The sequence below is a fragment of the Haemaphysalis longicornis genome, unplaced genomic scaffold (assembly GCF_048455015.1).
Source record: "Haemaphysalis longicornis isolate Haplotype H1 unplaced genomic scaffold, Haemaphysalis longicornis Haplotype H1 scaffold_9, whole genome shotgun sequence".
NCBI classification, from domain to species: Eukaryota; Metazoa; Arthropoda; class Arachnida; order Ixodida; family Ixodidae; genus Haemaphysalis; species Haemaphysalis longicornis.
In genome coordinates, this window is record NW_027526460.1 from 152,528,209 (window position 1) to 152,550,890 (window position 22,682).

A 22,682-nucleotide genomic window follows, 5' to 3' on the forward strand; every position below is an offset into this window, starting at 1 on the left:
ACCATGACTTCGCCAGAAAACTGAAGAAGTCGTTTTACGTGGATGACTTACTCATAGGAGCGGACGCATACAACGAAGGGTTGGACGTTTACGAGAGATCGAAATCTATAATGAGTAAAGCTGCTATGAATCTTCGTAAATGGAAAACTAATAACAAGCAGCTTCAGAAGGTTTTTGACCAGAAAGAGGAAAACGTTGACGGAGCATCAACTTCTGGGACCGTGCTGGAAATGCTTTGGAATACAGAGCGTGATTGTTTTGACTTATCGCCCAAAGCAGTAACCCAGTACTTGGCTTCGGTCACATCTAACTCGAAGCGTTCTTTGCTGAAGACGGCGGCCAGGATCTTCGATCCACTTGGAGTTCTCGCGCCATTTGCTGTCACAGCTAAGATCCTGTTTCAACAATTGTGGATGAGGCAGGTGTCATGGGATGCTGAGCTACCCACCGATGTAGCTATGTTGTGGAAAGCCTGGTGCGCCGATTTACTCCAGCTGGTTTCGATTAGGATCCCACGGTGCGTGAGACATGGGCTTGACACAGTAGTGAAAGCTGCTGACATTCATGTTTCCGTAGACGCCAGCTTGAAAGCATATGGAGCGTGCGCATACCTCAAGGCTTCAGACACCAATGATCATGTTGTCACTTCCTTGATTATGGCCAAATCTCGAGTGGCACCGATGAAAGCCTTGACTCTTCCGAAACTGGAACTGATGGGCGCAGTGGTAGGAACGAGAATGGTGAAATACCTGCGAACATCGTGGGATACGTTGTCGCTGAGCGTTGTCATGTGGACGGATTCTACAACCGTACTCAACTGGATCCGAGGGCATCTGAACAAACAAAACCAGTTTGTCCGGAACCGAATACTTGAAATTACAACTGTAACCAAACCAGAGGACTGGATATATTGCCCAGGTGAAGATAACCCTGCAGATTTGTTGACGAGAGGTGTGTCGGCGACTACTCTACGTGAGAGTCGAATATGGTGGAGAGGCCCAGAATGGCTGCCGAAACCGCGTTCTGACTGGCCTACTGACCCAAGCAGATTAAAAGACGCTTGCGGGGAGCAGATGGTGCCCCCACAGCCGGGTGATAAGGTCTCTCAGTTTGCAGGGGTGCTTCTTCAGACACAGGGAAATTCAGTGCCCATTTTATGCCTCGAGAGATTTAGCAGTCTGCAAAAGCTGCTGCGTATCACAGCACAGGTCTTCAGGTTCATGGAACGTTGTCGACGTACGCAAAGGTCGTTTCCTGCGTCGATCACCGCCGAGGAGATGGACAGGGCCGAGATTTTCTGGATACGGCATACCCAAAATGAAGTTTTCGGCCGAGAGATCGGGCAACGTCGATGTGGCCATTGTGTCGACAAACAATCTGTCCTGCATAACCTCCACCCATTTTTCGACAACAACCGAGTTCTTCGTCTAAGTGGTCGTCTTCAGGGAATGAAAGCTGCCTACGAGGAAAAGCATCCGGTCGTACTACCCAAGCGGCATGCCTTCACAAGGTTAATGGCTGTTGAAGCCCACTGTCGTGTATTTCATGGTGGCGTAGCGAGCACTATGGCCGAGTTACGTCAACGTTTTTGGGTTATTCATGCTCGGCAGGAGGCGAAGAAGGTGATTCGTGCTTGCTTCCTCTGTAAACGATTCAGCAGCAGACCTGTTAACGTACAACATGCTCCGCTGCCTGAGGACAGACTACTGGCTTCCAAACCATTTGAGGTAACTGGACTCGACTTCGCCGGTCCACTTTACGTGAAAAACACCCCGGGCGCAACTACTTCAAAGACTTATGTATTGCTGTTCACGTGCTCTACCACAAGAGCTGTGCACCTGGAGTTAACAACCGGACTCTCTTCGGACGCTTTCCTTCTCGCTCTCGGTTCCTGGCGCGCCGAGGGGTACCGTGCACTTTGTACTCCGACAACGCGCTCGCATTCAGAAGAGCTTCAAGAGATATCAAAGAGGCACGGAGGATAATGGGCACCTCTCCATTATCCTCATTTCTCGCCACCAACCGGATTAAGTGGAAATTCATAGTCCCAGCAGCGCCGTGGTGGGGAGGTTGGTGGGAGACGCTGATTCGCTCCGTAAAGTCAGCCTTGCGGAAGGTGCTTGGAAAGACGAGCCTGAGCGCAGAGGAGCTGACCACGCTTCTTACAGAAGTAGAAGCTGTCATCAATTCAAGGCCTCTTACTTATACGTACACCAGTGCGGAGGAGCCCTCGCCTATATGCCCTGCGCACTTTCTCATTGGAACTTCCTTGCTGAGCATACCTGGCCCAGGCAATGAGGACGACTCCTACATCAACCAGGTGACACGTGAAACCACAATTAGCAAGCTTCGGTACCGGAAGAAGCTTTTGGACCACTTGTGGAATCGCTGGAGAAGAGAGTATATCCTTGAGCTGAGGTCCTTTCATCATCATCCAAGTGCGTCCAACCGAAGTTTACAAGTTGGGGACGTGGTCTTGGTGGAGGCAACTGGCACCCCCAGGAGCCTTTGGTTGCAGGGCCGTGTTACAGTTTTTCCTGGACGAGACGGGCTCACTCGGGCCTGTAGCTTGAAGACGCAGGATGGGAAGATAATTAAGAGACCGGTGCAGACACTTCATTTCCTAGAAATGGGACCTCCATCTTCTGGTGTGGGGAGAATGTAGAAAAAGAGGTAGAGGAATAAAGAGAAGAAGAAGAAACTGCTCGGAACGGTGGCCTCCTGCCTCTCTGCTTCTCTTCGCCCGCCCCTTTCTTAACAAGCGTTATATCAGAGCGCCTCCACTGTGCCGGTAGCGTGCCCTCGTCCCAATGGCAAATGAAGAGCTCAAGTATCGATTCCAGTGTTTCGTGATCCAGGTTGCGAAGAATGCGGTTAGTGATTCGATCCCTGCCGGGTGTGGTGTTCCGAGTGAGATTAGCAAGGATTGATTGCAGTTCTTGAAATGTGAAAGGAACATCAAGTCCTTGATTTGGTCGGCCTGTGTAACACAGTGTTGGGGGAGCTGGCTGGGTTGTGGGAGTTCCAAACAGGTTGTTGCGGATAGTTCGAAGTAGCTCTCTGTGGTGGAGGTCACAGTTTCTTATTAGTTGCTGTATCTTGTGGTTGACTTGAGTCCGAGAGCCGGAGCTGTCCAGGAGATGGCGAAGAAGGTGCCAGGCTTTTTTGGTGCTTAGGGTGCCTTTGAGTTTGTCACAGAACGAGTGCCAATTTTGTCTTTGTAAGGTGACGGCATATTCTTGCGCTTGTTGTTTGAGGAGGGCCATACGTTTCTTAAGCGTTCTATTGTGTTTCTGGTGCTTCCATCTCTTTGTCAAGCTCCTTCGCGCTTCCCATATGTTTAGGAGATGTGTGTCTGCAGCTGGCGTGTCCTCAGTAAGAGCGATTTCTTGCGTGTATTTTTGCACCCGCTGCTCCAATGCCTGTGCCCATTCGGTTAGGTCTGTTTGTATGGGCGGGAGCGGGGTGATATCCTCGCGGAAAGCGGACCAGTTTGTTAGTTTGGCTACTCCTATTTTTGTGGTTTTCTTCTTCATGTATAGCCGCAGAGAGATAATGTGATGGTCGCTCCCTAATGTTTCCGGCAGGCATAACCATTGCACATTTCGGCAATTTCTCGTGAAACTCAGGTCGGGGATAGTATCTCGGTTTACGCTGTTGCCAATTCTGGTCGGAACGGTGAGATCGTTTTGAAGCGTAAGGTGGTGGTTTTGTGTGGCGTGCAGTAATTGCGTTCCTTTTTTTGAGGCGTGCACGTACCCCCATGCATAGTGCGGGGCATTGAAGTCACCAACCAGGAGGAAAGGCTCGTTTTTCGTCTTCTGTGTGGCTTCGTGGATTAAGGCGTCAATTGCGTGAAGACTACCGTTGGGAGGGCTGTATATGTTAAGTATGTATGTACTTGGACAGGAGGGTTGTGCAGATATGAGTTCCACAAATGTGTTGGGTATTTCTTGGCTCAGCTGGTGCGGTTGGGCGGCAAGCGCGTTGTGAACAAAGATAGCTGTCCGATGTTGCGCGTCCTATGTGAATGCGGCGTACTATGGAAGGCGTGGAGTCGGGGTATTCGTTTCTTGAAGTGCAATAATGTCCGGAAATGAACATGCAGCGAGGAGGGCCAGTTGACTTCGTTTGCTATTCAAGGAGCGACAGTTCCATTGGTAAACGGTGATTGCATCGCTACTGTCCTTAGTCATGGTAAGGGTGATGTTTCATCTTTTTTGAAGGGTGGCTAGAGTGAATAGTTTCGTAGAGGCTTTGGATGGATTTTTCTAGCTTATTTTGCCGCTCGGCGAGCCCTTTGAGGCTTTCGCAGAGGGGAGCGATGTTTGCTGCGTGCGAGTCAGTAATTTTCTTCACAATCTGTGCGATTTTGTCGTCAATTACAGCGTGGATTTTCGCGGGTTCGAGTGTGTTGGTTGGTGGACACGGAAGGGGAGACGTGATGATAGCGTTAGTTTTCGTCGTAATTTCTGTTAGTTGGCGTTGAAACTCTTTTTGTTGTTGTTGGAGTTGAGTTAGAGCGTGGGAATAGGAGGGGGACGTGTGGTCTGGTTGTGAGGGAGGTGGGAAATCATGGGACCTGCGAGCAGTGGGAGCATTTGAAACTGCGTCTGACCAGCTCACCTGTGGTGGGGTTATCGGGCAGTCCTTAGGCCGGGTGGTTGTGGGGACGGGTGGTAGAGCTGGATACTCGTTGTCGTAAAACTTGGGTTGTTGCTTCTTTTGCTGGACAGAGGATTGCTTGGGCTTCGTTGTTGCAGGTGTCGGGAGATGTCGCCTTGGGCAGTCTTTCCCCGCCGTGACGTGAGGTTCTTCGCAGAGTTTGCAACGGGGTGTGCAGAGGTGGTCTTCCTGGGGGTCCGAGAGGCCGCAGACCGGGCAATGGGGCTTTTCCGGATGCGGGCAGATGTCTTGGCGGTGGCCGACGTCTCCGCACCGCTTGCAAACTTGAATGGTGCGTCGATATGGACGGCAGCGTATGAGCTCACAGTTCACTTTTACATAGTATGGGACGCGTGTGCCGTTGAATGTGAGGAGGGCTGATTTGGTACGGCCCATTAGCCTAGCGTGGATGAGGTACGGGCGATTGTTCTCGGTGTATTCCAGGAGCTTCTCCGGAGTGATGTCGTCCGGCAGGCCGTGAATGACACCACGGGACGTGCCCGGTGGAGGCTTCATGTAGGCGGTGATGTCATAGTTGACGTTGCGGAGAGGGATGCTTGTCAGTTGTGAGAGCCTGTCAGCGACGTAGGGGTCAGGTGTACCGATGACGAAGAGATTGTTTGCCGGTTGCACTTGGGTAGTAATTAAAGCTCGGAACTGTTTTTCTGGAATCCCGCTGGCCAGAATGAGCGCCTGGGAAAGCTCTTGGTTGGTCCAATCATGAACGCGGAGGCCGTTGAGTGGCCGGAAGACTGTGACATAGTGGTTAGCAGGAATGCGTGGCGGCGGAATGGCGCGCGTCGGCGGAGTAGGCTTTGGAGAAGTGGTAATGCTTGCCTGTTTGTCGGTGCGCTTGCTTTTGTTGCGGGAGGATACGACTTGTAGCCATGGGTTTGGTGGGTGGATGGCGCGGCCGCTTAGGGCGTCATATTCCATCGGTGCGGCGCTTGTTGAGGGCGGTGGTTCTGCTTGCGCGGCGCAGTCGACTGTTGTAGCTTGGGGAGGCCGAGAATCGCCTTCTCGAGCGGCATTTTCGTCTCCTAGCACGAGCGGAGTCGGTTGTGAGTGCAGCTGTGAGGCTTGCATGGTCGGGCTGCGCCGTCGTGGCGGGAGAACTGCTGTGCTCGCTAGGCCTGACGGTGAGGCCTAGCAGCGAGCCGGCGTGGTCGGTCGTTCAGGCGGCTGTAGTTTCGCCCCCCGATTGTCCTGGGGGGCAATTCCGCTGTCCTGCGATTCCTCTGGACGTCAGGAATCCCTTGCTCCGTGTGGCGTCGTGGTCGTTGGACAGCAGTCGCGTCTTGAAAGACAAAAAGCGGAAGCCGAAACAGTGCACGTCCTACTGTGTCGGCCCCCTGGTGGCGAATCCATTAATGCTGTGACGTTAGATTTAATCTTACGAGTGACGTGACGGGCGATGCAGGGATAAAAAAAAAAGTATGATATGTGCGGTATATGAGCGCCACGATGCGGGCGAGCCACATCGCTTTCTTGCGCAACGTTTCCCATGCACTTCGAGTAATCACGGAAACAGGGTTTAGTTCGGATTAAAAACGTGATTGATTGTAGGGTAACGCGCCGACGCAACGCAGGCGATGAGGCGCGCCGTAGTGGAGGGCTCCTGATTAATTTTGACCACCTGGGGATCTTTAACGTGCGCCGAAATCTCGTACACACGGGCGTTTTTGCTTTTCGCCTCCATCAGAAAAGCGGCCGCCGCGGCCGGGAATCGAACCTGCGACCTTGTGCTCAGCAGCGAAACGCCTTAGCCACTGAGCCGCCGCGGCGGGTGGATTAAAAACGTCTTGACGGCGTTAATAATATACTTTACTGTCGTAGAATTTAGCAAATTCATTTTTGTAGGGGAATTATTAATACGATAGTTTGGTGCATATTGGCTGTGGTGCGAAGAACATTGGATGCCGTTTATTTCAAGAGTACTAAAAATATGCATGTATTGAAGTTGGAGTTATTCAGAATACTATACCAATCTTCAAAGCAGCTCATTTGTATCCTTGTGGCATGTAAAATTTTGAAATCAACACCTGCACGTAAACTGCTGCTCCAAGCAACGTTATAGTTGAGCATAAAAGAAGTAAAACTCCGTTTTCAAATTTAAGTAAAATAAAAAAAACAGTGCTTCACTTGTTATCATGGTCAAAACACTGGGGAGGCAAGTTGTCCAGCGCAATACAAGCAGCCAGCTACCGTACTTTGCATTGAAAGCAGTACCCCCCCCCCCCTGTTTTGGTCTGCAAAATACTGTGCCACGGGCTATGTACTCTTCACTGAGGAGTTTTATGCAAAGACAAAAGCTGCGAAACCCTCCAATTTCAAGGCACGGCATTCCAGAAGCAGCGTGTTCAAAAGGACACGAAAGGTTACGACCCTAGCGACTTTTGATGAATGAAATCCAACGACGAAACTAAGCCCTTTTCTCTAAAGTTTTTTTTGCTACCTACGTGGCTTGTTCCAGTGACTTCTGCGTGACCGTTCGGTCTATCTTGATTCCGTTCTTTGCGTTACATTCCTTGATGAACAGTTTAGGTCGTGACAGTCTTGGTTTTTCCGGTGTGCTTTTTGTGAATTTTTTATTGAAATAGTTGAAGGTCTGTATGCCTGTTGTACATTCTCTAAAAAAACCTAAAACTAAAAAAATCGTGTTTTAATAAAAGATATAAGACTGTCACGACCTCGTTTGTTCATTTTGGAATGCAAAGCACTCCGAACAAGTTTTATATTATGTGTTTTATAAAAATCACTCTGACAGGCTAATTGGTCTGACACATTGGAAATAAAATTGCGCTAAAAAGCAGGGCGAGCAGAATAAGACGCACTGAGCTGTGGGGTGTGTCTTCTCTTCGTCCTGTACTTTTAGAGCACTTTATTTCTATTATCTTTAATAAGCTCGGTACAAAGTGACCAGAAAGAATATTTTTAAATATAAAAGTTTCCAAAATATTACTTTGAATATTTTATGGTATTATCACAGACGCATTTCCAGCTGCTGTGCTAAGTTTCATCAAAATCCACAAAGAAATAAACTTGATCGCGAAATCGACGTCAACCCCTTAATTATTCCATTTTCGATTCGATATTCGAAGCTAGATATTCGTATTTTATTGGTATTCGAAAATTTTGATGTTCGCGCACCCCTAAGAACCCTTTTACCAGCAAAAGCCAGACAGGGACCTAGAAAGAAGTAGACGGGACACTCGCTAGAGTTCAACTGAGCATCTTTTACTTAAGACATGTAATATATGAAAATGCTAACAGACCGGACTAAGAAGATGATAACACTTACAACTGATAAAAAAATGATAAAAAACAATCTCGGTGATAGATGCGTACCACCCAGAGGGTGAAGCTACGTCCCGCGCATGCACTCTAGCCTGGGCGCATGCGCGGGACTTAGCTTGGCCGTGTGGGCGGTATGCATCTATGACTGTAGATTGTTTCTTATCATTTTTATCATTTGTAGGTGTTATCAAATTTTTAGCCCTGTCAGCGTTTTCTTATCCCAGGCGGCACAGAAAGTGTGTCCCAAGACCGGCCCGTCTATGGCCGCTTTCTGGCATGCCCGGCCAGCATCCAGGTTCTGGCAGCCACTGATCATGCGTTGAACGGCCAATAATTCGGCAACCGGCGCTTTGGTATTTCTGCGTCCGCCCGTGTTCGGACGCACAACGGCAGCTAGCCGGCTGCCATATTCAGTTCACTTTCGGCTGGCCGATGTTGAGAAAGACAACAGCCGAAGTACAGGTTTAGGGCATCCGTGTTTCCTTCGGGAAGCGGTGTTCAGCCGAAGCACGGCAAGCGAGCGGCCACAGAATATCCATATTCTTGCGGCTGTTGGTGTTCCAAAGGAGACCTGCCGCAGCGCGGATGCAGCGCATTCGCTCTTTCAACGGTGAACCGCGCCTCCGGCGGCAAAATATTCGTTTTTTTCGGGCAACCGGTGTTATAAAGGACACCGGCCGACGTACGGCCCCAGAATGTACGTTTTTCATTTTTCCAGCGGTCCTCGGCCAAATTACGGCAAGGGAAAGGCCGAAGAATATTTGGCAACCGGTATTCAAGAGGAGACCTGCCTACATAAAGTCTCAGGTTGTACGACATCCTTTCGGCAAGCGGCATACAGCCGAATAAAGGTATGCGTCTGTACGCCGGAGCTCATGCACTATCAACAAAGAGCTGGTTGATACGCTCTAAAACATACCGAATATGTCAGCGGACTAGTATTAGGTAATTGGCACTGTCAACTTAGCATGATGGAAAGTAAAAGTAAACTTAACAAGTAAGACGTGAAAGATCACAGACTAAGCCTCAAGTTGAAATGTTTTCGTAATATCTATCATTTGAAAACTGGAATAGAAGGGGAGAAGCCTATCTAAGCGCCATTTTACATATTCCAAATTGGGACCGTTAGCTTAAAGCAAATTATTAACTTTCCTTGAAAGGTGATGCCTTGCGCGATTCACTTTATCTTAGATCAATACGAGAGTGTAATTATCTTCCACATATGATTGCATCCAGTGTTTATAATGACAATTTTCACCACACTTTGCAGAATTATTCTGTTATTTGGTCTCATATTTGATGCTTAGTGTCTGGAACCCTCACCAAGCGTACCTAATCAACTCCCTCGAAACTGTGCAGAACCGCGCCGCTCGCTTTATCGCTTCCAAATATAGCCCTCACCACAGCATCAGCTACATCAAAGTATCCCTTGGAATCCCCAAACTGATACTCCGGCGCAAGATCGCTCGACTTTGTTTCTTCCATTCACTTTTCTTTAGTTCCCCAGACCTCCACACCACACTCCTGATACCACCAAACCTTTCTTCGCGGCGCCTTTTTAACACCCACAGCCTACAGCGCTTACTTGGCACCACTAATTCCTTTAACAAATCTTTCTTACCAGCTGCAATTAAGGCTTGGGATGCCCTATCCACTGCAAACGCAAATGAGCGCGATTCAAAGAAATTTCTGGAGCAGATAACCAATTTCTTCGCACCTACAGACCTATTTTCTTTTCTTCGTTGTGCAATCGCTTATAGAACCAACACTATGTACCTAATTCGCTGCAATGCTTATCTTCAAACTTTCTTTGTATAGCCATTACCGCTTAAAAAGTGGAAATATGCCCTTTGTATGTTTATGTGTCATTACCGCCCAAATGTTAAAAATGTGCCTTTTGTGCTTCTGTGTGTCAATCGTGTGTTTTATAACCAGGTTTTATGAGCTTCCTTACTGATCTTGCCCCCCCCCCCTTATGTAATACCCCGAAAGGGGCCTTTAAGGGAAAAATAAATGCTGATAATGATGTATCTCACTACTGTAATCCTTGCAAAGGCAAAGCAGCTATGAAGTAAACAAACTAACTAAATAAATAAATAAATAAATAAATAAATAAATAAATAAATAAATAAATAAATAAATAAATAAATAAATAAATAAATAAATAAATAAACTTGTTGAGCCGCAAGTTCGCCTCCGACGGGTTGAGAACTTACGCCTTCAACCTGAACAATGAAACATTTATTGTTTTATTTGTTGCAGAATGTAAGGTTTGCTGCATGAAAACTGCCATTGCTATGTTATTGGTTTGAAAAAAATTATGAGCCTCTAGTCTTACGCCTTTCCTTGCGTGAAAACAGAGGGATACAACTGCAGCCACCTGAAGCAGGGCGTCATCCGCCACGCGTCTAGAATGTTTCGGTGTAGAGTACCTTAGCACCGCGCAATATCCGCCCGCGTGCATCCGTACGCACACGCACAGCACCATCAATCGAAATTAAACCGAAATTCGATTTGAGCCGTGAGTTGCAAATTCATTTCGGGAATAATCAAGGTACAATTCTCACGGCTCAAATCGAGTGACGGTCGTTGCGCAAACCGCATGTCATTCGGGGCGCAACTTGGAAGTCATTTCGAGTCCCCGTACACAGCACCCTCACCATCATCCACGGAGTGGAGATGCTGCCATTTTTTTAACGTGGTACGACATTAGAGAAAAATTAGGGTCTTTTGGACTATTAAATGGTGTGCACGTAACTAATGAAAAGAACATGAAAAATAGATTGAAAATGAAAGTACCTGTTTTATCTCGCCTAGGAGCAGCCCTGTGAAAGATCATCAGAAAAGTTGATCGAGTAGAAAATTTCTTTGCAAGAAAAATGGGCAAAAACTGGACACACTCTTTGTATGAAGGAAAGGATATTGAATGCTCCTGAGTGTTTTGTGGAGTACCAAAACGCTTCGTAAAGGCATTCGTGCCTGTTTTATATAATACAAAACTGGTCAAGCAACTGCTGTAAAAATAGTTTACATGTATTTAGTCATAGCATCAAAGTGTTCAAAAATATTATCCTAAAAAACTTGGCTAAAAGCGGTGCAATTCATCTTTGTGAAATTCAACCCACTAAAGTGTGCGCCTTCCGTCCTCCTCTCCCCCTCCTTCCCCGTTTATTACAGGTTATCCGCCCCAGAGAAGATATCAAGACTTTGACATTACATCTATTCCAGCTCTGCAAAGAAATGAACACTTTCTGTATCCGACAGTAAAAGAGGTCCAGCAATAAAGGAACGATCATTTGTGAGCACTGTTTACTAAATTAATTTTGGTATCAACTGATGCTGATAATTAAGCAAGACTGTGCTGAAGGGTGGACGGCTCGTGGTGGCGCGCAGGCTCATTTTGTTGTGGGTGCAGTGGACCCAAAATTGTTGGTTTGTGCTGCTGCACAACGCGACTGAGTCATCTGCTTGCGCTTCATGCAGTGGTCATCTACCGGCCTCAGTGTACAGTTAACGTACTGTGGCTGAACTCCAATGCCCGTAGCAAGGCCGAACTTCCGGCAGCTGTAGTCCGGCTGGAGTTCGACGATCGCATCTCGGCTGTCCTCCGGTGGCCGTACTTCGGCCGCACACGGGTGGCATGGCCGTATGAATGTAAGCCGGTCGACTGGCCGGCGGACACTGGCCGTTCTACAGCCATGAGAGTACGGCTGTGAACGGCCAAAAGGCCCACATTTGGACACGGCCCGAACACGGTTGCCGGAAATAGGCCGGACAGAAAATCACCGGCTAATGTACACCGGCTTAAGTTAGGCCGAAAGGTCCTGTGCTGCCTGGGTATTGCATGTCTCAAGTAAAATATGTTCACTTGAAGTTTAGCGTGTGCCCCGTCTACTTCTCTGTAGGTTCCTCTCCGTTTTTCGCTGGTAAAATGGTTGTAAGTTTCGAAGTGGGACCAAAGATGGGCGACATCAACTTTATTTGAATTTTCCGCATGCTCCCTTAGCTGGCCATTAAGGCACTGGCCAGTTTGCCTAATATACGACTTTCCCCACGGCAACGGTATGTCGTAAACAACTTTTTTGCACAAACCACAAATACGGCGCCGCAGCCTTCTTGAAGAATCCTGCCATGTTGGGCTGTCCATTTTGTCGTGCACGGAAAAATCCGCGGACGTTTGTTCGGCTCCGAGATGACCACCGCGACACCATGCCGACGGGCAACCTTCTTCTCAATGTGCAAAACTGTGTACACATGGTACAACTTTATGTTGTGCGCTCTTTTTCATTTGGCACTGCACTTCAGTTCTCCAAGTAGACCTTCCACCACCATCGTTACGACGGATTTTGGGAATCCGGTGGACAATAGTCTTTCCACATGTTTTGTAAAGGCCTCATGAGCTACTTGTGTGAACGACTTTCGTGGAGCCTGCTCTAGCCTGGGTACTGAATTGCTCCCATCAACAAGCGTAGACTTTCCAGAATCCTACAGTGAAGTTCTTTCCGTGCGGTGGTAGATTGCATTCAGCAGATTTTCCCCTTCACATAGCGCCAATTTACGTATAAAAACTGCGATGTATTCTCTTTGGCAAGCTAGCCTCATAAGGTTCACCCCTAGCTGCCTTGTGGCCTCGCTTGCCATCAAATGATTCTTGCTTAAAGGAACCCTAAGGCACGTTTTGACCATGCAAACGAACTTTAGGGACGTTTAGATTACACTATTCCTTCATTATGCACTGTTGTAATTCCGTCGTTACAGCGGTGGCTGTTTTATGGGCTGTTGCTGAACGAAGGCATTGTTTATTTCTCGCACTTCTGACGATCCGCTGTCGTCGGCGCTTTGCACTAACATCTTATAAACCTTAACCTGTACGTAGTTTTGGCGTTTTTTGTGTGTTTCGAGAGCGGTGGGAATTGGAGGGACGAATTCAATCATTCACTTCGAATGAGAGCACACGGCAACAAGCCTGCATTGCTTCAAAAATTCCCTTCCAGCGTGAGCTCTCCCTTGGGAGCAGAAAGCAATGCCTCCTTTTTTTCACACCAGACCAGAAATAGACTACTCCCCGGTGGCAAATACAAGAGAAACCTTTTCGGTCTGTAACATATAAAGAGCCGCCAAATAGAATGCCACGAGCCGCCCATCTCTATGAGGGAGAGCGCACGGCCTACCTCGCGTAGCCGAAACTCGAGTTAAGAGGGAACGATTATGCGCCATTTTTCATCTCGTACACCTACAGTGATACTGGGCGGATTTTTATGTCTTGGGGATGAGATTGCCGGGACAAGAGACGTAACGCCAATATGCATACGGGATAGTCGAAGGTAAGTGCTCTACGGTCCCTTTATGGTTAACAAGAAGTCTATCATCTATACAAAAAACTGTCTAACCTTGGTGGTAACTTCGAAAATATTTGATAATCTAGTATTTTCGTTTGATAGGAGCAGTGGGAGCGCGTCGAAATCAGGCCAGTGTCACAGTAATGTACCTAACAGTGTTAACAAGCTTTCTGACGCTACGCATGAGCCAGCCGTAGTTGACACTGCGGGGGCGGGAATGTAAAGCAGCAAAAATAAGTTGCACACATTTGAAAATATACTATCGAAGAGGGCAGAAGTAGTTATTGTGTTCTATTTTCCTTTTGCACCCACTCGCAATGCTGCCATTTATTTGGAAGTCTGTCAAATTTCAGTATTGAAGCATTTTTTCCGACGCCTCATCCTTTCGTGTGGAAAATAAATAAACCCGAATCTGCAGTTAAGCGCAAGCAAGACACAATATACTGCCCCTAAATTGCGTGTACTCCTGGTAAAATATCAGTGCTTCTGAGTTCATAGTCAGTCGAGGATTGTGGGAGTGTACTGGTAAAGACGAGATTAGGAGAAAGCATTCACAATTGTCTTATCGGCATCAGGATCTCTTGGCAGCATCCCTGCGCATGTGCATACAGGTCCAGCATTGGGAAGCATCAGCAGGATCACTGGCGCCAACACGGAATACCTGAGCAAAAACGCCACAGTACCATGAGCGTCAACGTAGCCTGTTTAGTTTGGAACATTGATAAAGTTATACCCTCTATACACACTGAGAGATTCAATATTTGAGTGCGTTTAGTTTGGATTGGGCCCATTGGCAAAGTTTAGTGGTCGATCTGGCACTGCACAAGCAACACCAGTGGAGCCAAGAGAGGGAGCGAAAGAGCACAACACTACAAATAGGAGAAAATCGGTGGAGAGAGCAGCTGCTTGTGGAAAAGCAGGAATAGGTGCCTTCGCAATGCTGGCGACGTTGCCAGACAGAGTACAAGCAGAGTTACAACATGCTACCTGGCTCAGCCTAATGCCCTTTCAGTGACACGCGATCAATCGGCCTGCAATATTCCTGACACCGTTGGTACACGTTGTAGGATCGATTCTGCGGACAGTTCGGCTAGCAAACAAAATAAATGGAAATAATTGCAGTGAAACACGGATGCTGATTGCCTAAACGACGAATGACAGGAAGCCAATGTCACTGCTAACTCAAAGAGAGTAAACGTAACGCCTGAGGGGGAGAGCTGAGCACGTTTTGAACGCTATGCGGGGAACATGTGAGAAACCCAAAGTTGCGGACATATGAAACAGCAGGACGGCGTGCGCATCGAGCAGACCCTTAATTTCACAAGGAAAGGGTCGAGGCGCCCACCCACTCTAAAGGGTACACCATTGAATATTCTCCTAATTTTGTCAAGATGTGCACCAAACTCAACTGTCAATACTCAAAATAGCAATAACAAATTTTTACCATACATTTTAAAGGAACTCTAGCCTAACTGCATTATTCTTAACAACGTAGGTAAACTTCGTCTAGGCTTGCATGGGAGTAGGCGGGTTGACGCGGGTGAAGCTATGTGGAGAAGGCATAGCCTAGCGAGGGGGTGAGCAAGTGCCAAGCACGGTTCATGTGCCCATGTTCGTACCTCCTGTAGCGTGCGAGTGCAAGCCGGCTTCGGAGAAGTAGCAACGTGCATGCGAGCAGCCGGATGGCGGGCGCCTCGCTCTCGGCGTCATTCAAATATCGGCGGGTGCAAACGCGACGTGTAGCGACTTATCTCTGCGGGAATACGCCCAAGCGGAGATCCCATTTCTCCCCTCTCTACGACTCCGAGTGTGCCGCTAATACCTACCCCTCACGAACTCCGGCAAGGTTGTTGTGTGTGTATGTAATATGTTCGTGCCGTGTGCACAAGCAGAAGGAGAGTTATTTGACCGTTAGCGCTTTGGGCATAAATACGGGCCCCGATCGCAGAAGTTTATTCGTTTTGGAGCAGCGAATCAATACAGTCACTCATCTCGACTCCTGAACACCTCGCCCGGAAGGGTGGTGTTCCTGTGCTGCTTCAGCTCGCCTCTCACCATGCAGTAAACGCAAGTTTGCCTTCGGCTTCTTGTCGTCATCTGAAAGACAGCAACCTTTGCTGGTCCATCACCACAACGCTACGTCACACGACGGAGGCGACGGTTCCCGGATAAGCGACGCCTTCCCGAATGTAGCAGGGTCTGAATGCAAATTCTTGGGAACCCGGATGACATTCCAAAGACTGCAATAATTACGCCCTGAAGCTTGCTAGAAAAGCCTTTTATGAGGATAGGGAGCGCCTAGATAACCTGGAGGAGGGCATTAAATCTGAGAATAATACTATAATATTCTTACTGTTTGTTCATTATCAAGGAAAACATACAGAAGCAAAAATGGGGCCTCCAAAGCCTACAGGTAGGCTTGGGTGGCGTCGCCCGGCAGCAACGGCCTTCACTTCTGTAAAAAACACTCATTGACAGTGGTAACTGAAAAGGAAGGTAAAAAAAGATAAGCAAACAAAAAAAGAGAAAAAGAGAGAATACGAAAAATTAAAGGGAGGAAAGAAAAAAAGGAACGCTTAAGGAACAGTAGTTCTAAGCTTTTAACATATATGAGCCATGTGTGTGTTCCACCAAAGAGTCCCATCAAAATGTACACCTATGTATTTAACAGACTGGACAAAGGAAATACGGGTGCACAATAGAAAAAGATGCACAATCTGATGAATGTATTGTAATGAATTAGTCGTTCGGCACTGGTTTCTGTCGATTTCGGAAACAAACTAGCCGACTTTTTACAGGGTTGAGTGTTATTAAATTTGCTTCAAACCAATTCGCTACCCTTCTGGCATCGTCTTGAAGATTTTAGAGAGCGAGAGAATAACCAGAGTTGCCAAATACCAGCAGGGTGTCCCCAGCGTATTGATAAATTTTCGAATTTTTAACAACAGTAGCTAATTCATTAACATACAAATTAAAAAGAAGAGGTGACAAGATAAACCCTTGCGGGACACCTCTCTTAAAGGTGTTGTGCCACCAAATTTTAAGTCTGTAAAAAGCCTGCTGTAGGCTTTCTCTGTATGCAAGGACCATCAACACGAAGTGCTGGGTACAGCAAGCGCTTAATATATATTTTGATTCGCTTCTAAAAAGTACCTAAAAGCTCTTCTGGAGACCGGGACCCATCGCTAGCGCTACTAACCATGACGTCAGTGAATTGCCAGTGTGGCGACCACTGCGCACAAACCTGCGCAGCGTCCGTCTCGTCACTGTTTAGCCCAGCGTGACACGGCCACTCGCTGCAACACGTTTCCGATAAGGGACAGCGACACCGCAGTTTCGCCGGAGGCTTACGTCACCACTGGGGTCGATAAAACCCAAGCCGCTAAGCTCGAGATCATGATTGTTCCTCTAACCTTTCGAGCGCAGGCCGGCATGCTTGCCCCGCTGCTGCTTCCACGTTAATAAACAGTTATGTTTTACGTTGGGATGCTGCTTTCTACCGACGCGGCACCCCACACCAGCATAACAAAGTTTGTGACGTCATACCACGTTAGCGACTCGAGCGACGTCAACGTGAACTCCAGTTATCACAGTTTGTTTGGTCGCTTGGTCGTATCAGACACACTAGGCCGACTCGACGGCGACAACGACGCGACGCCGACGAGTCTAAGCCATCGGCGAACTGAGGAATTGCCAGACCGCGTTGTCACACTACGCCGACGGCGACACAGACACGTCGGCCGATGGAAAGTCGCCGTAGTGTGACTGACTCGCCGACCGAAGACGCCAACAACACCGGTCGCCTGACTGGTCGCCCGACGCGTCGTCGGGAATCGACCGAGGAGTGAAAACTGCGCCCCGACAATATTCGTTCCGCAATGAACGCGCCTCTATTTTGTTAGTTTCTGGAGTGTAATAAACTCAGTAAGGCCCATGAAGCCCATAAAACTCGACACTAGCGCTATTGCTATCCGTAGTTTGGCGTTCGACGCTTCGGCCGTGCTCTTCGGCGACGCCGCTACCCCGGAATGCGTGTGCGATCGGCTCGCCTGTAGAAAATATAAGGTCACTATCGTGCAGAAGACGAGTTACGTAGGGTAATTTGGGTAGTAAGAGATCAGTATCGGCAAAGGTTTTTAACGTAAAACGTAAAACCAAAGTACGGCAAGCACTATCCCTACAGTGCAAAATCGTAGTCGCAGCCTGGCACACTTATTTTAAATGCAGAGCATTTCAGTAACTCACGATGTCACCCGCGTTGACATCCGTAGTCCGCACCGTCGTTGTCCATACTATATATATAAAAAAATACTATCCGGCGCCGGGTTTCCATCCCTCGACCCTGCGGGCGGAACGCAATGTACATGGTGCTCTACCCACTGCGCCACAAAGCCGACACAGAACGGGACCCTCCGAACGCGCTTTATATCGTTGACTCATTCAAATTACTGCTGAAGAGCGCTCTCTCGTCAGCAGTTGCCATAAGTGCAACAACATTAACGTAACGCAAACTACTTAACGTCGTGCGCCCCCGGAAATTCTATGCATTTGATCGTGCCCCTCGCGAGGGGGATGTTTCACTGCGTCTTCTCTCGGTCGCGGGACCCGTGGTGCCATCTTTTGAGCAGGCTTCCAAGTTATCTGATGGGCGTAGAGCAGCAATTTTTTGCGAGAGCTTTCGCAAAGGAGCAGAGTTGATGGCAATAAGCTATTACGGGGGCTTCGCGGAACCTTGCTGCGCAAGCAGCAAGGTTCCGCGAAGGTTTTGTTTAAGAAATTTGAGTTTACAAGCCAGGAATTCTGTAAACTAGCTATTAAACGCCGACGTACGACTCCAAGGATGGGCCTCCATCTAGTACGCCGGCTATTTCGCAGTGTGAAGCCATTTTGTGCGGTGCCTCAGTGGTCTCGCGCGTCGCGCCCGCTCGGTCAGCGTTGAGGGTTCAATTCGCGGCGGGGCAGGTTTTTTTTTTGCGTTTTTTTAAGGGGCATGGTTTGCATATCTAATTGCATTTCCATGGTTTGCATATCCATGGTTTTCTTTTTTCTGCATTCAGGGATGCAGACAAAGAGTCCGTGTCGGAGCTGTCGCGGCTTGACATGACGAGTCGGCGTGCTTACTTCCGTGGTGAAGCACGTGTGTGCGGGAGCAGACACCGCAGTGAAGTCGCAGCGTACCGCAGCGCCGCATGGTAGACACACGTGGCAGAGCGTCCTCGCAACACTGTGACGTCACTGCTTGAATCGGCGACCAGAAATCCAAACCGAATCATGTTCACATGAATCGTGCGATAATAATTTTTTTACTCAGAATATGTGCATGTGAGAGCATGTACCATGCTTTCTAACGAAATATAAAACGTTTGCAACAAAGATTGCACAAGCAACAAATTTGGTGGCACAACAGCTTGAAGTCTGATACTATCACTCAGCACCGATCATAGTGACACCACTTGAAACGACCCCGAAGGTAATTTTGAAGCAGAGATAGAAATGGTCCGCGGGAGCCATAACGGTATAATTTAGTACAGAGTATACCATGATTCACAGTATTAAACGCTTTCTTAATATAAAAAAAATAACCCAAACGAAATTTCATTCGTATCTATGCTGTTATGAAGGGTATTAGACAACTTTTCAAGTAACACCTGCGTGCCCGCGCGACGATGAACCCTTATCGATGTTCACTCAGTAACTCACGTTTTTGTTCAAAGGAAGTCATGACACCGAATATGTGCTTTCCAAGAATTTAAGAAAAACAAGATACAACTGAAATAGGACGGTAGTTTAAAGGGTCCTTTTTTGCCGCTTTTATAGAGGGGAACCATGCGTGCGCACTTTAGACTGTCTGGCCAAGAGCAATTTTCAATTTTGTTGTTCAGTATAAACAAAATAACACCTTTTAAATACCCAATATTTCTGCAGAGATCACCTATGTGTATGTTATCACACCATAATGATTTGTTGCGGCTTAAACTAATGTCTATCCAAAGGAGATCAGGCTCTGTCAAAAACTGGATAAATGCAGACGATGACACAAGTTTTGGTAGTATCTTGTTACTTGCACACTGAACTGGATCATTTTGTTGCAATAAAAACGATTCATTGAATTTGTTGGCCAGGTCGCAAGTAGCATAAACAAAGAACTGCCGGCGCATGACAGTCGAGGCTTCGACAGCGAAGCGCGAACAAGTCGTGCTCTGCCAGAGGCGCTACAATCAAGGGCTCAACGAAGTCCCGGGACACGGAAACCAAGAACGCCAAGATGCAGATCATCAAAGCAGCACGCATGCCGGTTCTACCTAGAGAAGAATTCAAGATCGCGCTGAGGCCGCAGGGTGGCCTCAATGTCGCCAAGGTGGGATCTCCCGCAGTATCGGAAGCCATCTTACCAGCTGCTAACATCTCAACCAATGACAGCATGGGGTGTACCATACAGCAAAATACTGCAAAATACAGGAAAATGCACCAAAATATTGTGGTCGTCAGTACCCCAAAGGACGCCAACGCCATTCGCTACGCAGCGATCAAAACGACCGTAGCCCAAGGCAACCGTCATGATGTGAACGCCTACGAAACCACAAAACCGCCCCGTACGACTCAACCAAGGGCGTCGTACGTGGAATTCCCATAGAAGATAGCCCAAGGGACATCGAAAACAGCATCGTCAACCCAAAGAGCAGCCCAAGGGACATCGAAAACAACATCGTCAACCCAAGGAGCCCTTTGGCCCTGGGGGCCAAACTCATCGACACCACGACTACAGTGATCATCGCTTTTAGCCGCCACAACGTTCCCAACTACATTTGTTACGGTGCGGCGCTTATCCCCTGCCACCTATACCGCAAACTTATCGACATGTGTCACCACTGCGGCCGGTTAGGCCACCGTAAGGGTGTGTGTCCCACTCTGACGCTTCGTATGTGTAGGGGATGCGGCACGCAAAACCCTGAGCCGGACCACAGTTGCACCCTAAAATTTGGACGGTGTGGAGGAGCACACCTCACCACTGACAGTAAATGCAAGGCCCGCTACAAGACGCCGTACATCGTCCGCAGGAGGCAATGGGAGAGCCTAAAGGTCAACGAACAACTGCCACCGCGCAAGGAATTCCCGGCTCTCCACCGGAGCTCAAGCAAGTCAAGAACGCCCTCTAGGGACCGCTCCACCTCCCGTAACCGCAGCACTATAAGAAGAAGCTGCTGTTCGAGAGAGAACAGCTGCAGTAGGAGCGACGCAAGCACCGACAGGAACTCGTCGAGCGACGGAGTCACCTGGGCCGGCACCATAAAGGTGGGAAGAAAGAAGCACTAGGAAAAACCAGTGGCAACCAAAATGAAAGGCAACCACAGAGACACGACGAAATCAACGTGCTCAAGCAAGAAAATGGACTCATGGGAGCCACGATTCAGAAGCTCACTGAGGAGATCGCGGCGATAAGAAAAAAACACCAGTCCGCGAACGTCGCAAGCGTCGCACGTCCGCCTAAACCAGGGAAACGGCCTACGCCAGTGGCCGATGAAGACGACTACACCGACGAAGATCAGCACAGGGAAACTCCAGCGTCCAAGAAGAGGGCTGTGTCTGAACCTTCATTCAAGAAGCAGACCCGCGTAGCGATCAGGAAGCTGCGAACAGAAAACAAAGAGCTCAAACCAGAGATCCAGGAGATCAAAGAGGCTCTCACCAGCATGAAATCAGCAATCGAGGCCACCATGAACCACCCGATATTCACCCAAAACGCCCAAGTGCACGGCAACCAAGGCAATCACCCTCAACCCACCTTCCAGCTAACACGGCCTCCAACGCACCACGATTAACAGTCTTGCAATGGAATTGCCGCAGCTTCAAGGGCAAGAAAGCGGCAATACAACAGCACATCAAATACGCCAAGAATGCACCAGACGTCATACTAATCAAAGAAGGGCCGAGGCGTGTGCACCTTCGTCAAGAAAGGGCTCTCCTTGATAGACCACAGCTACAAGAATACCAAAATAGAGCATACCTTCATCCAACTAAAACCAACAAGGAAAATGAAGTGCAGCATCTTCATCCTCAATATCTATAGCAGTCGCACACAAAGATTTCGACGCTTCAGGTCACCCCTGCACAAAGCCTGCAAGACGGCAGACCGGCATAGACTCCTAATTGTGCGAGACTTCAACGCCGCTGACCCGCCCAGGAGCTACAGCTACAGCCTCGCCAAAAGAAGAAACTTATCGCATGAAGTACACGAGCTCGACCTCGTCCTCATTACGGAGCCGGCTCACCCGACAAGGATAGGCAATTCGGTGTCTATAGATACCACACCCGACCTTACCTTCATCAAGAACTTTGGCTCGCCACCAGCAACGTGGCACAACACATCCACGGACCGGGGCAGCGACCACTTGATCATAGAAATCAAGATCTCTCTTCCTAGGGCACACCATGCTGGCACACGTAAACTTATATGAATTGAGTGGAACGACTTTAGGAAACTAAGAGAATCGCAACACGACCAAAACTCAAGCCAGATCACGGACATCGATGCATGATGCCGAGACCTCACAGGCCGCGTCGAGGCAGCAACTAAGGAGATCGAGACTGAACTTGAAGTAGACAAGATGGACAGCCGATTGGCACACATTATCAAGGCCAAGAACGCCCTACTCGCGCGTTGAAAGAAACAACGTCTCAACCGCAAATTTCGCAAGAAGATCGCGGAGCTAAATCGCAACATGCAGGAGCACTGCCGGGAGCTTTGCGAACAGCAATGGCACGAGCTTTGCAACGCGATCAACGGCCACAAAGGCAAAGCGTGGAACATCCTAAGACAGCTACCAGACGAAACGAAGACGAAATCGCATCAGCGTGACCGACTGGCTAAACTAATACACAAGGAGACGATGGCCAAGTGCGAGACGGCTGTCAAAATGCATCTCTTGATCAAGTGCGTGCCACAGCCTACTGCAAAACAACACGACCCTTATACTGGCGAGACTAATGAAGCCCTAGATCGCGCAATAAGAATCGAGGAAGTCAGAACGGCACTCTATGACCTCAACAGAACATCGGCGCCCCGCCCTGAGCTGGTAACGAACAGAACCCTTAGGAACCTCGATTACCAGTCAATAGAAGCCCTAACAGATTACTACAACGAATGCTGGAAAACAAGCAAGCTCCCGCGACAGTGGAAGAAGGCCAAAATGATTGTAATCCCGAAGCCGGGCAAGCCCACAGACCCAGAAAAGATCAGGCCTATACCGCTTACGTCCTGCGTTGGAAAAGTTCTCGAGCACGTCCTCCTCAATCGGTGGCAAAAGTTCCTCGAACGAATAGAAGCCTTCCCCCGCCCGATCATCGGATTCAGGCTACACCTGGGCACCCAAGATGACATGC

At 48.5% G+C, this 22,682-nt stretch overlaps 1 protein-coding gene across 1 annotated transcript in view; it reads right to left on the reverse strand.

Moving 5' to 3' along the window:
- The window catches only part of LOC144153499 (gastric triacylglycerol lipase-like), a 38,444-nt gene extending 24,508 nt beyond the window's left edge, over positions 1-13,936 (reverse strand). Inside the window, exon 1 of the mRNA XM_077685135.1 lies at positions 13,857-13,936. Within this exon, the coding sequence (XP_077541261.1) occupies positions 13,857-13,931 (75 nt within the window). The 5' untranslated portion in view covers positions 13,932-13,936. The remainder of the gene's footprint in view (positions 1-13,856) is intronic.
- Between the last annotated feature and the right edge of the window lie 8,746 nt (positions 13,937-22,682).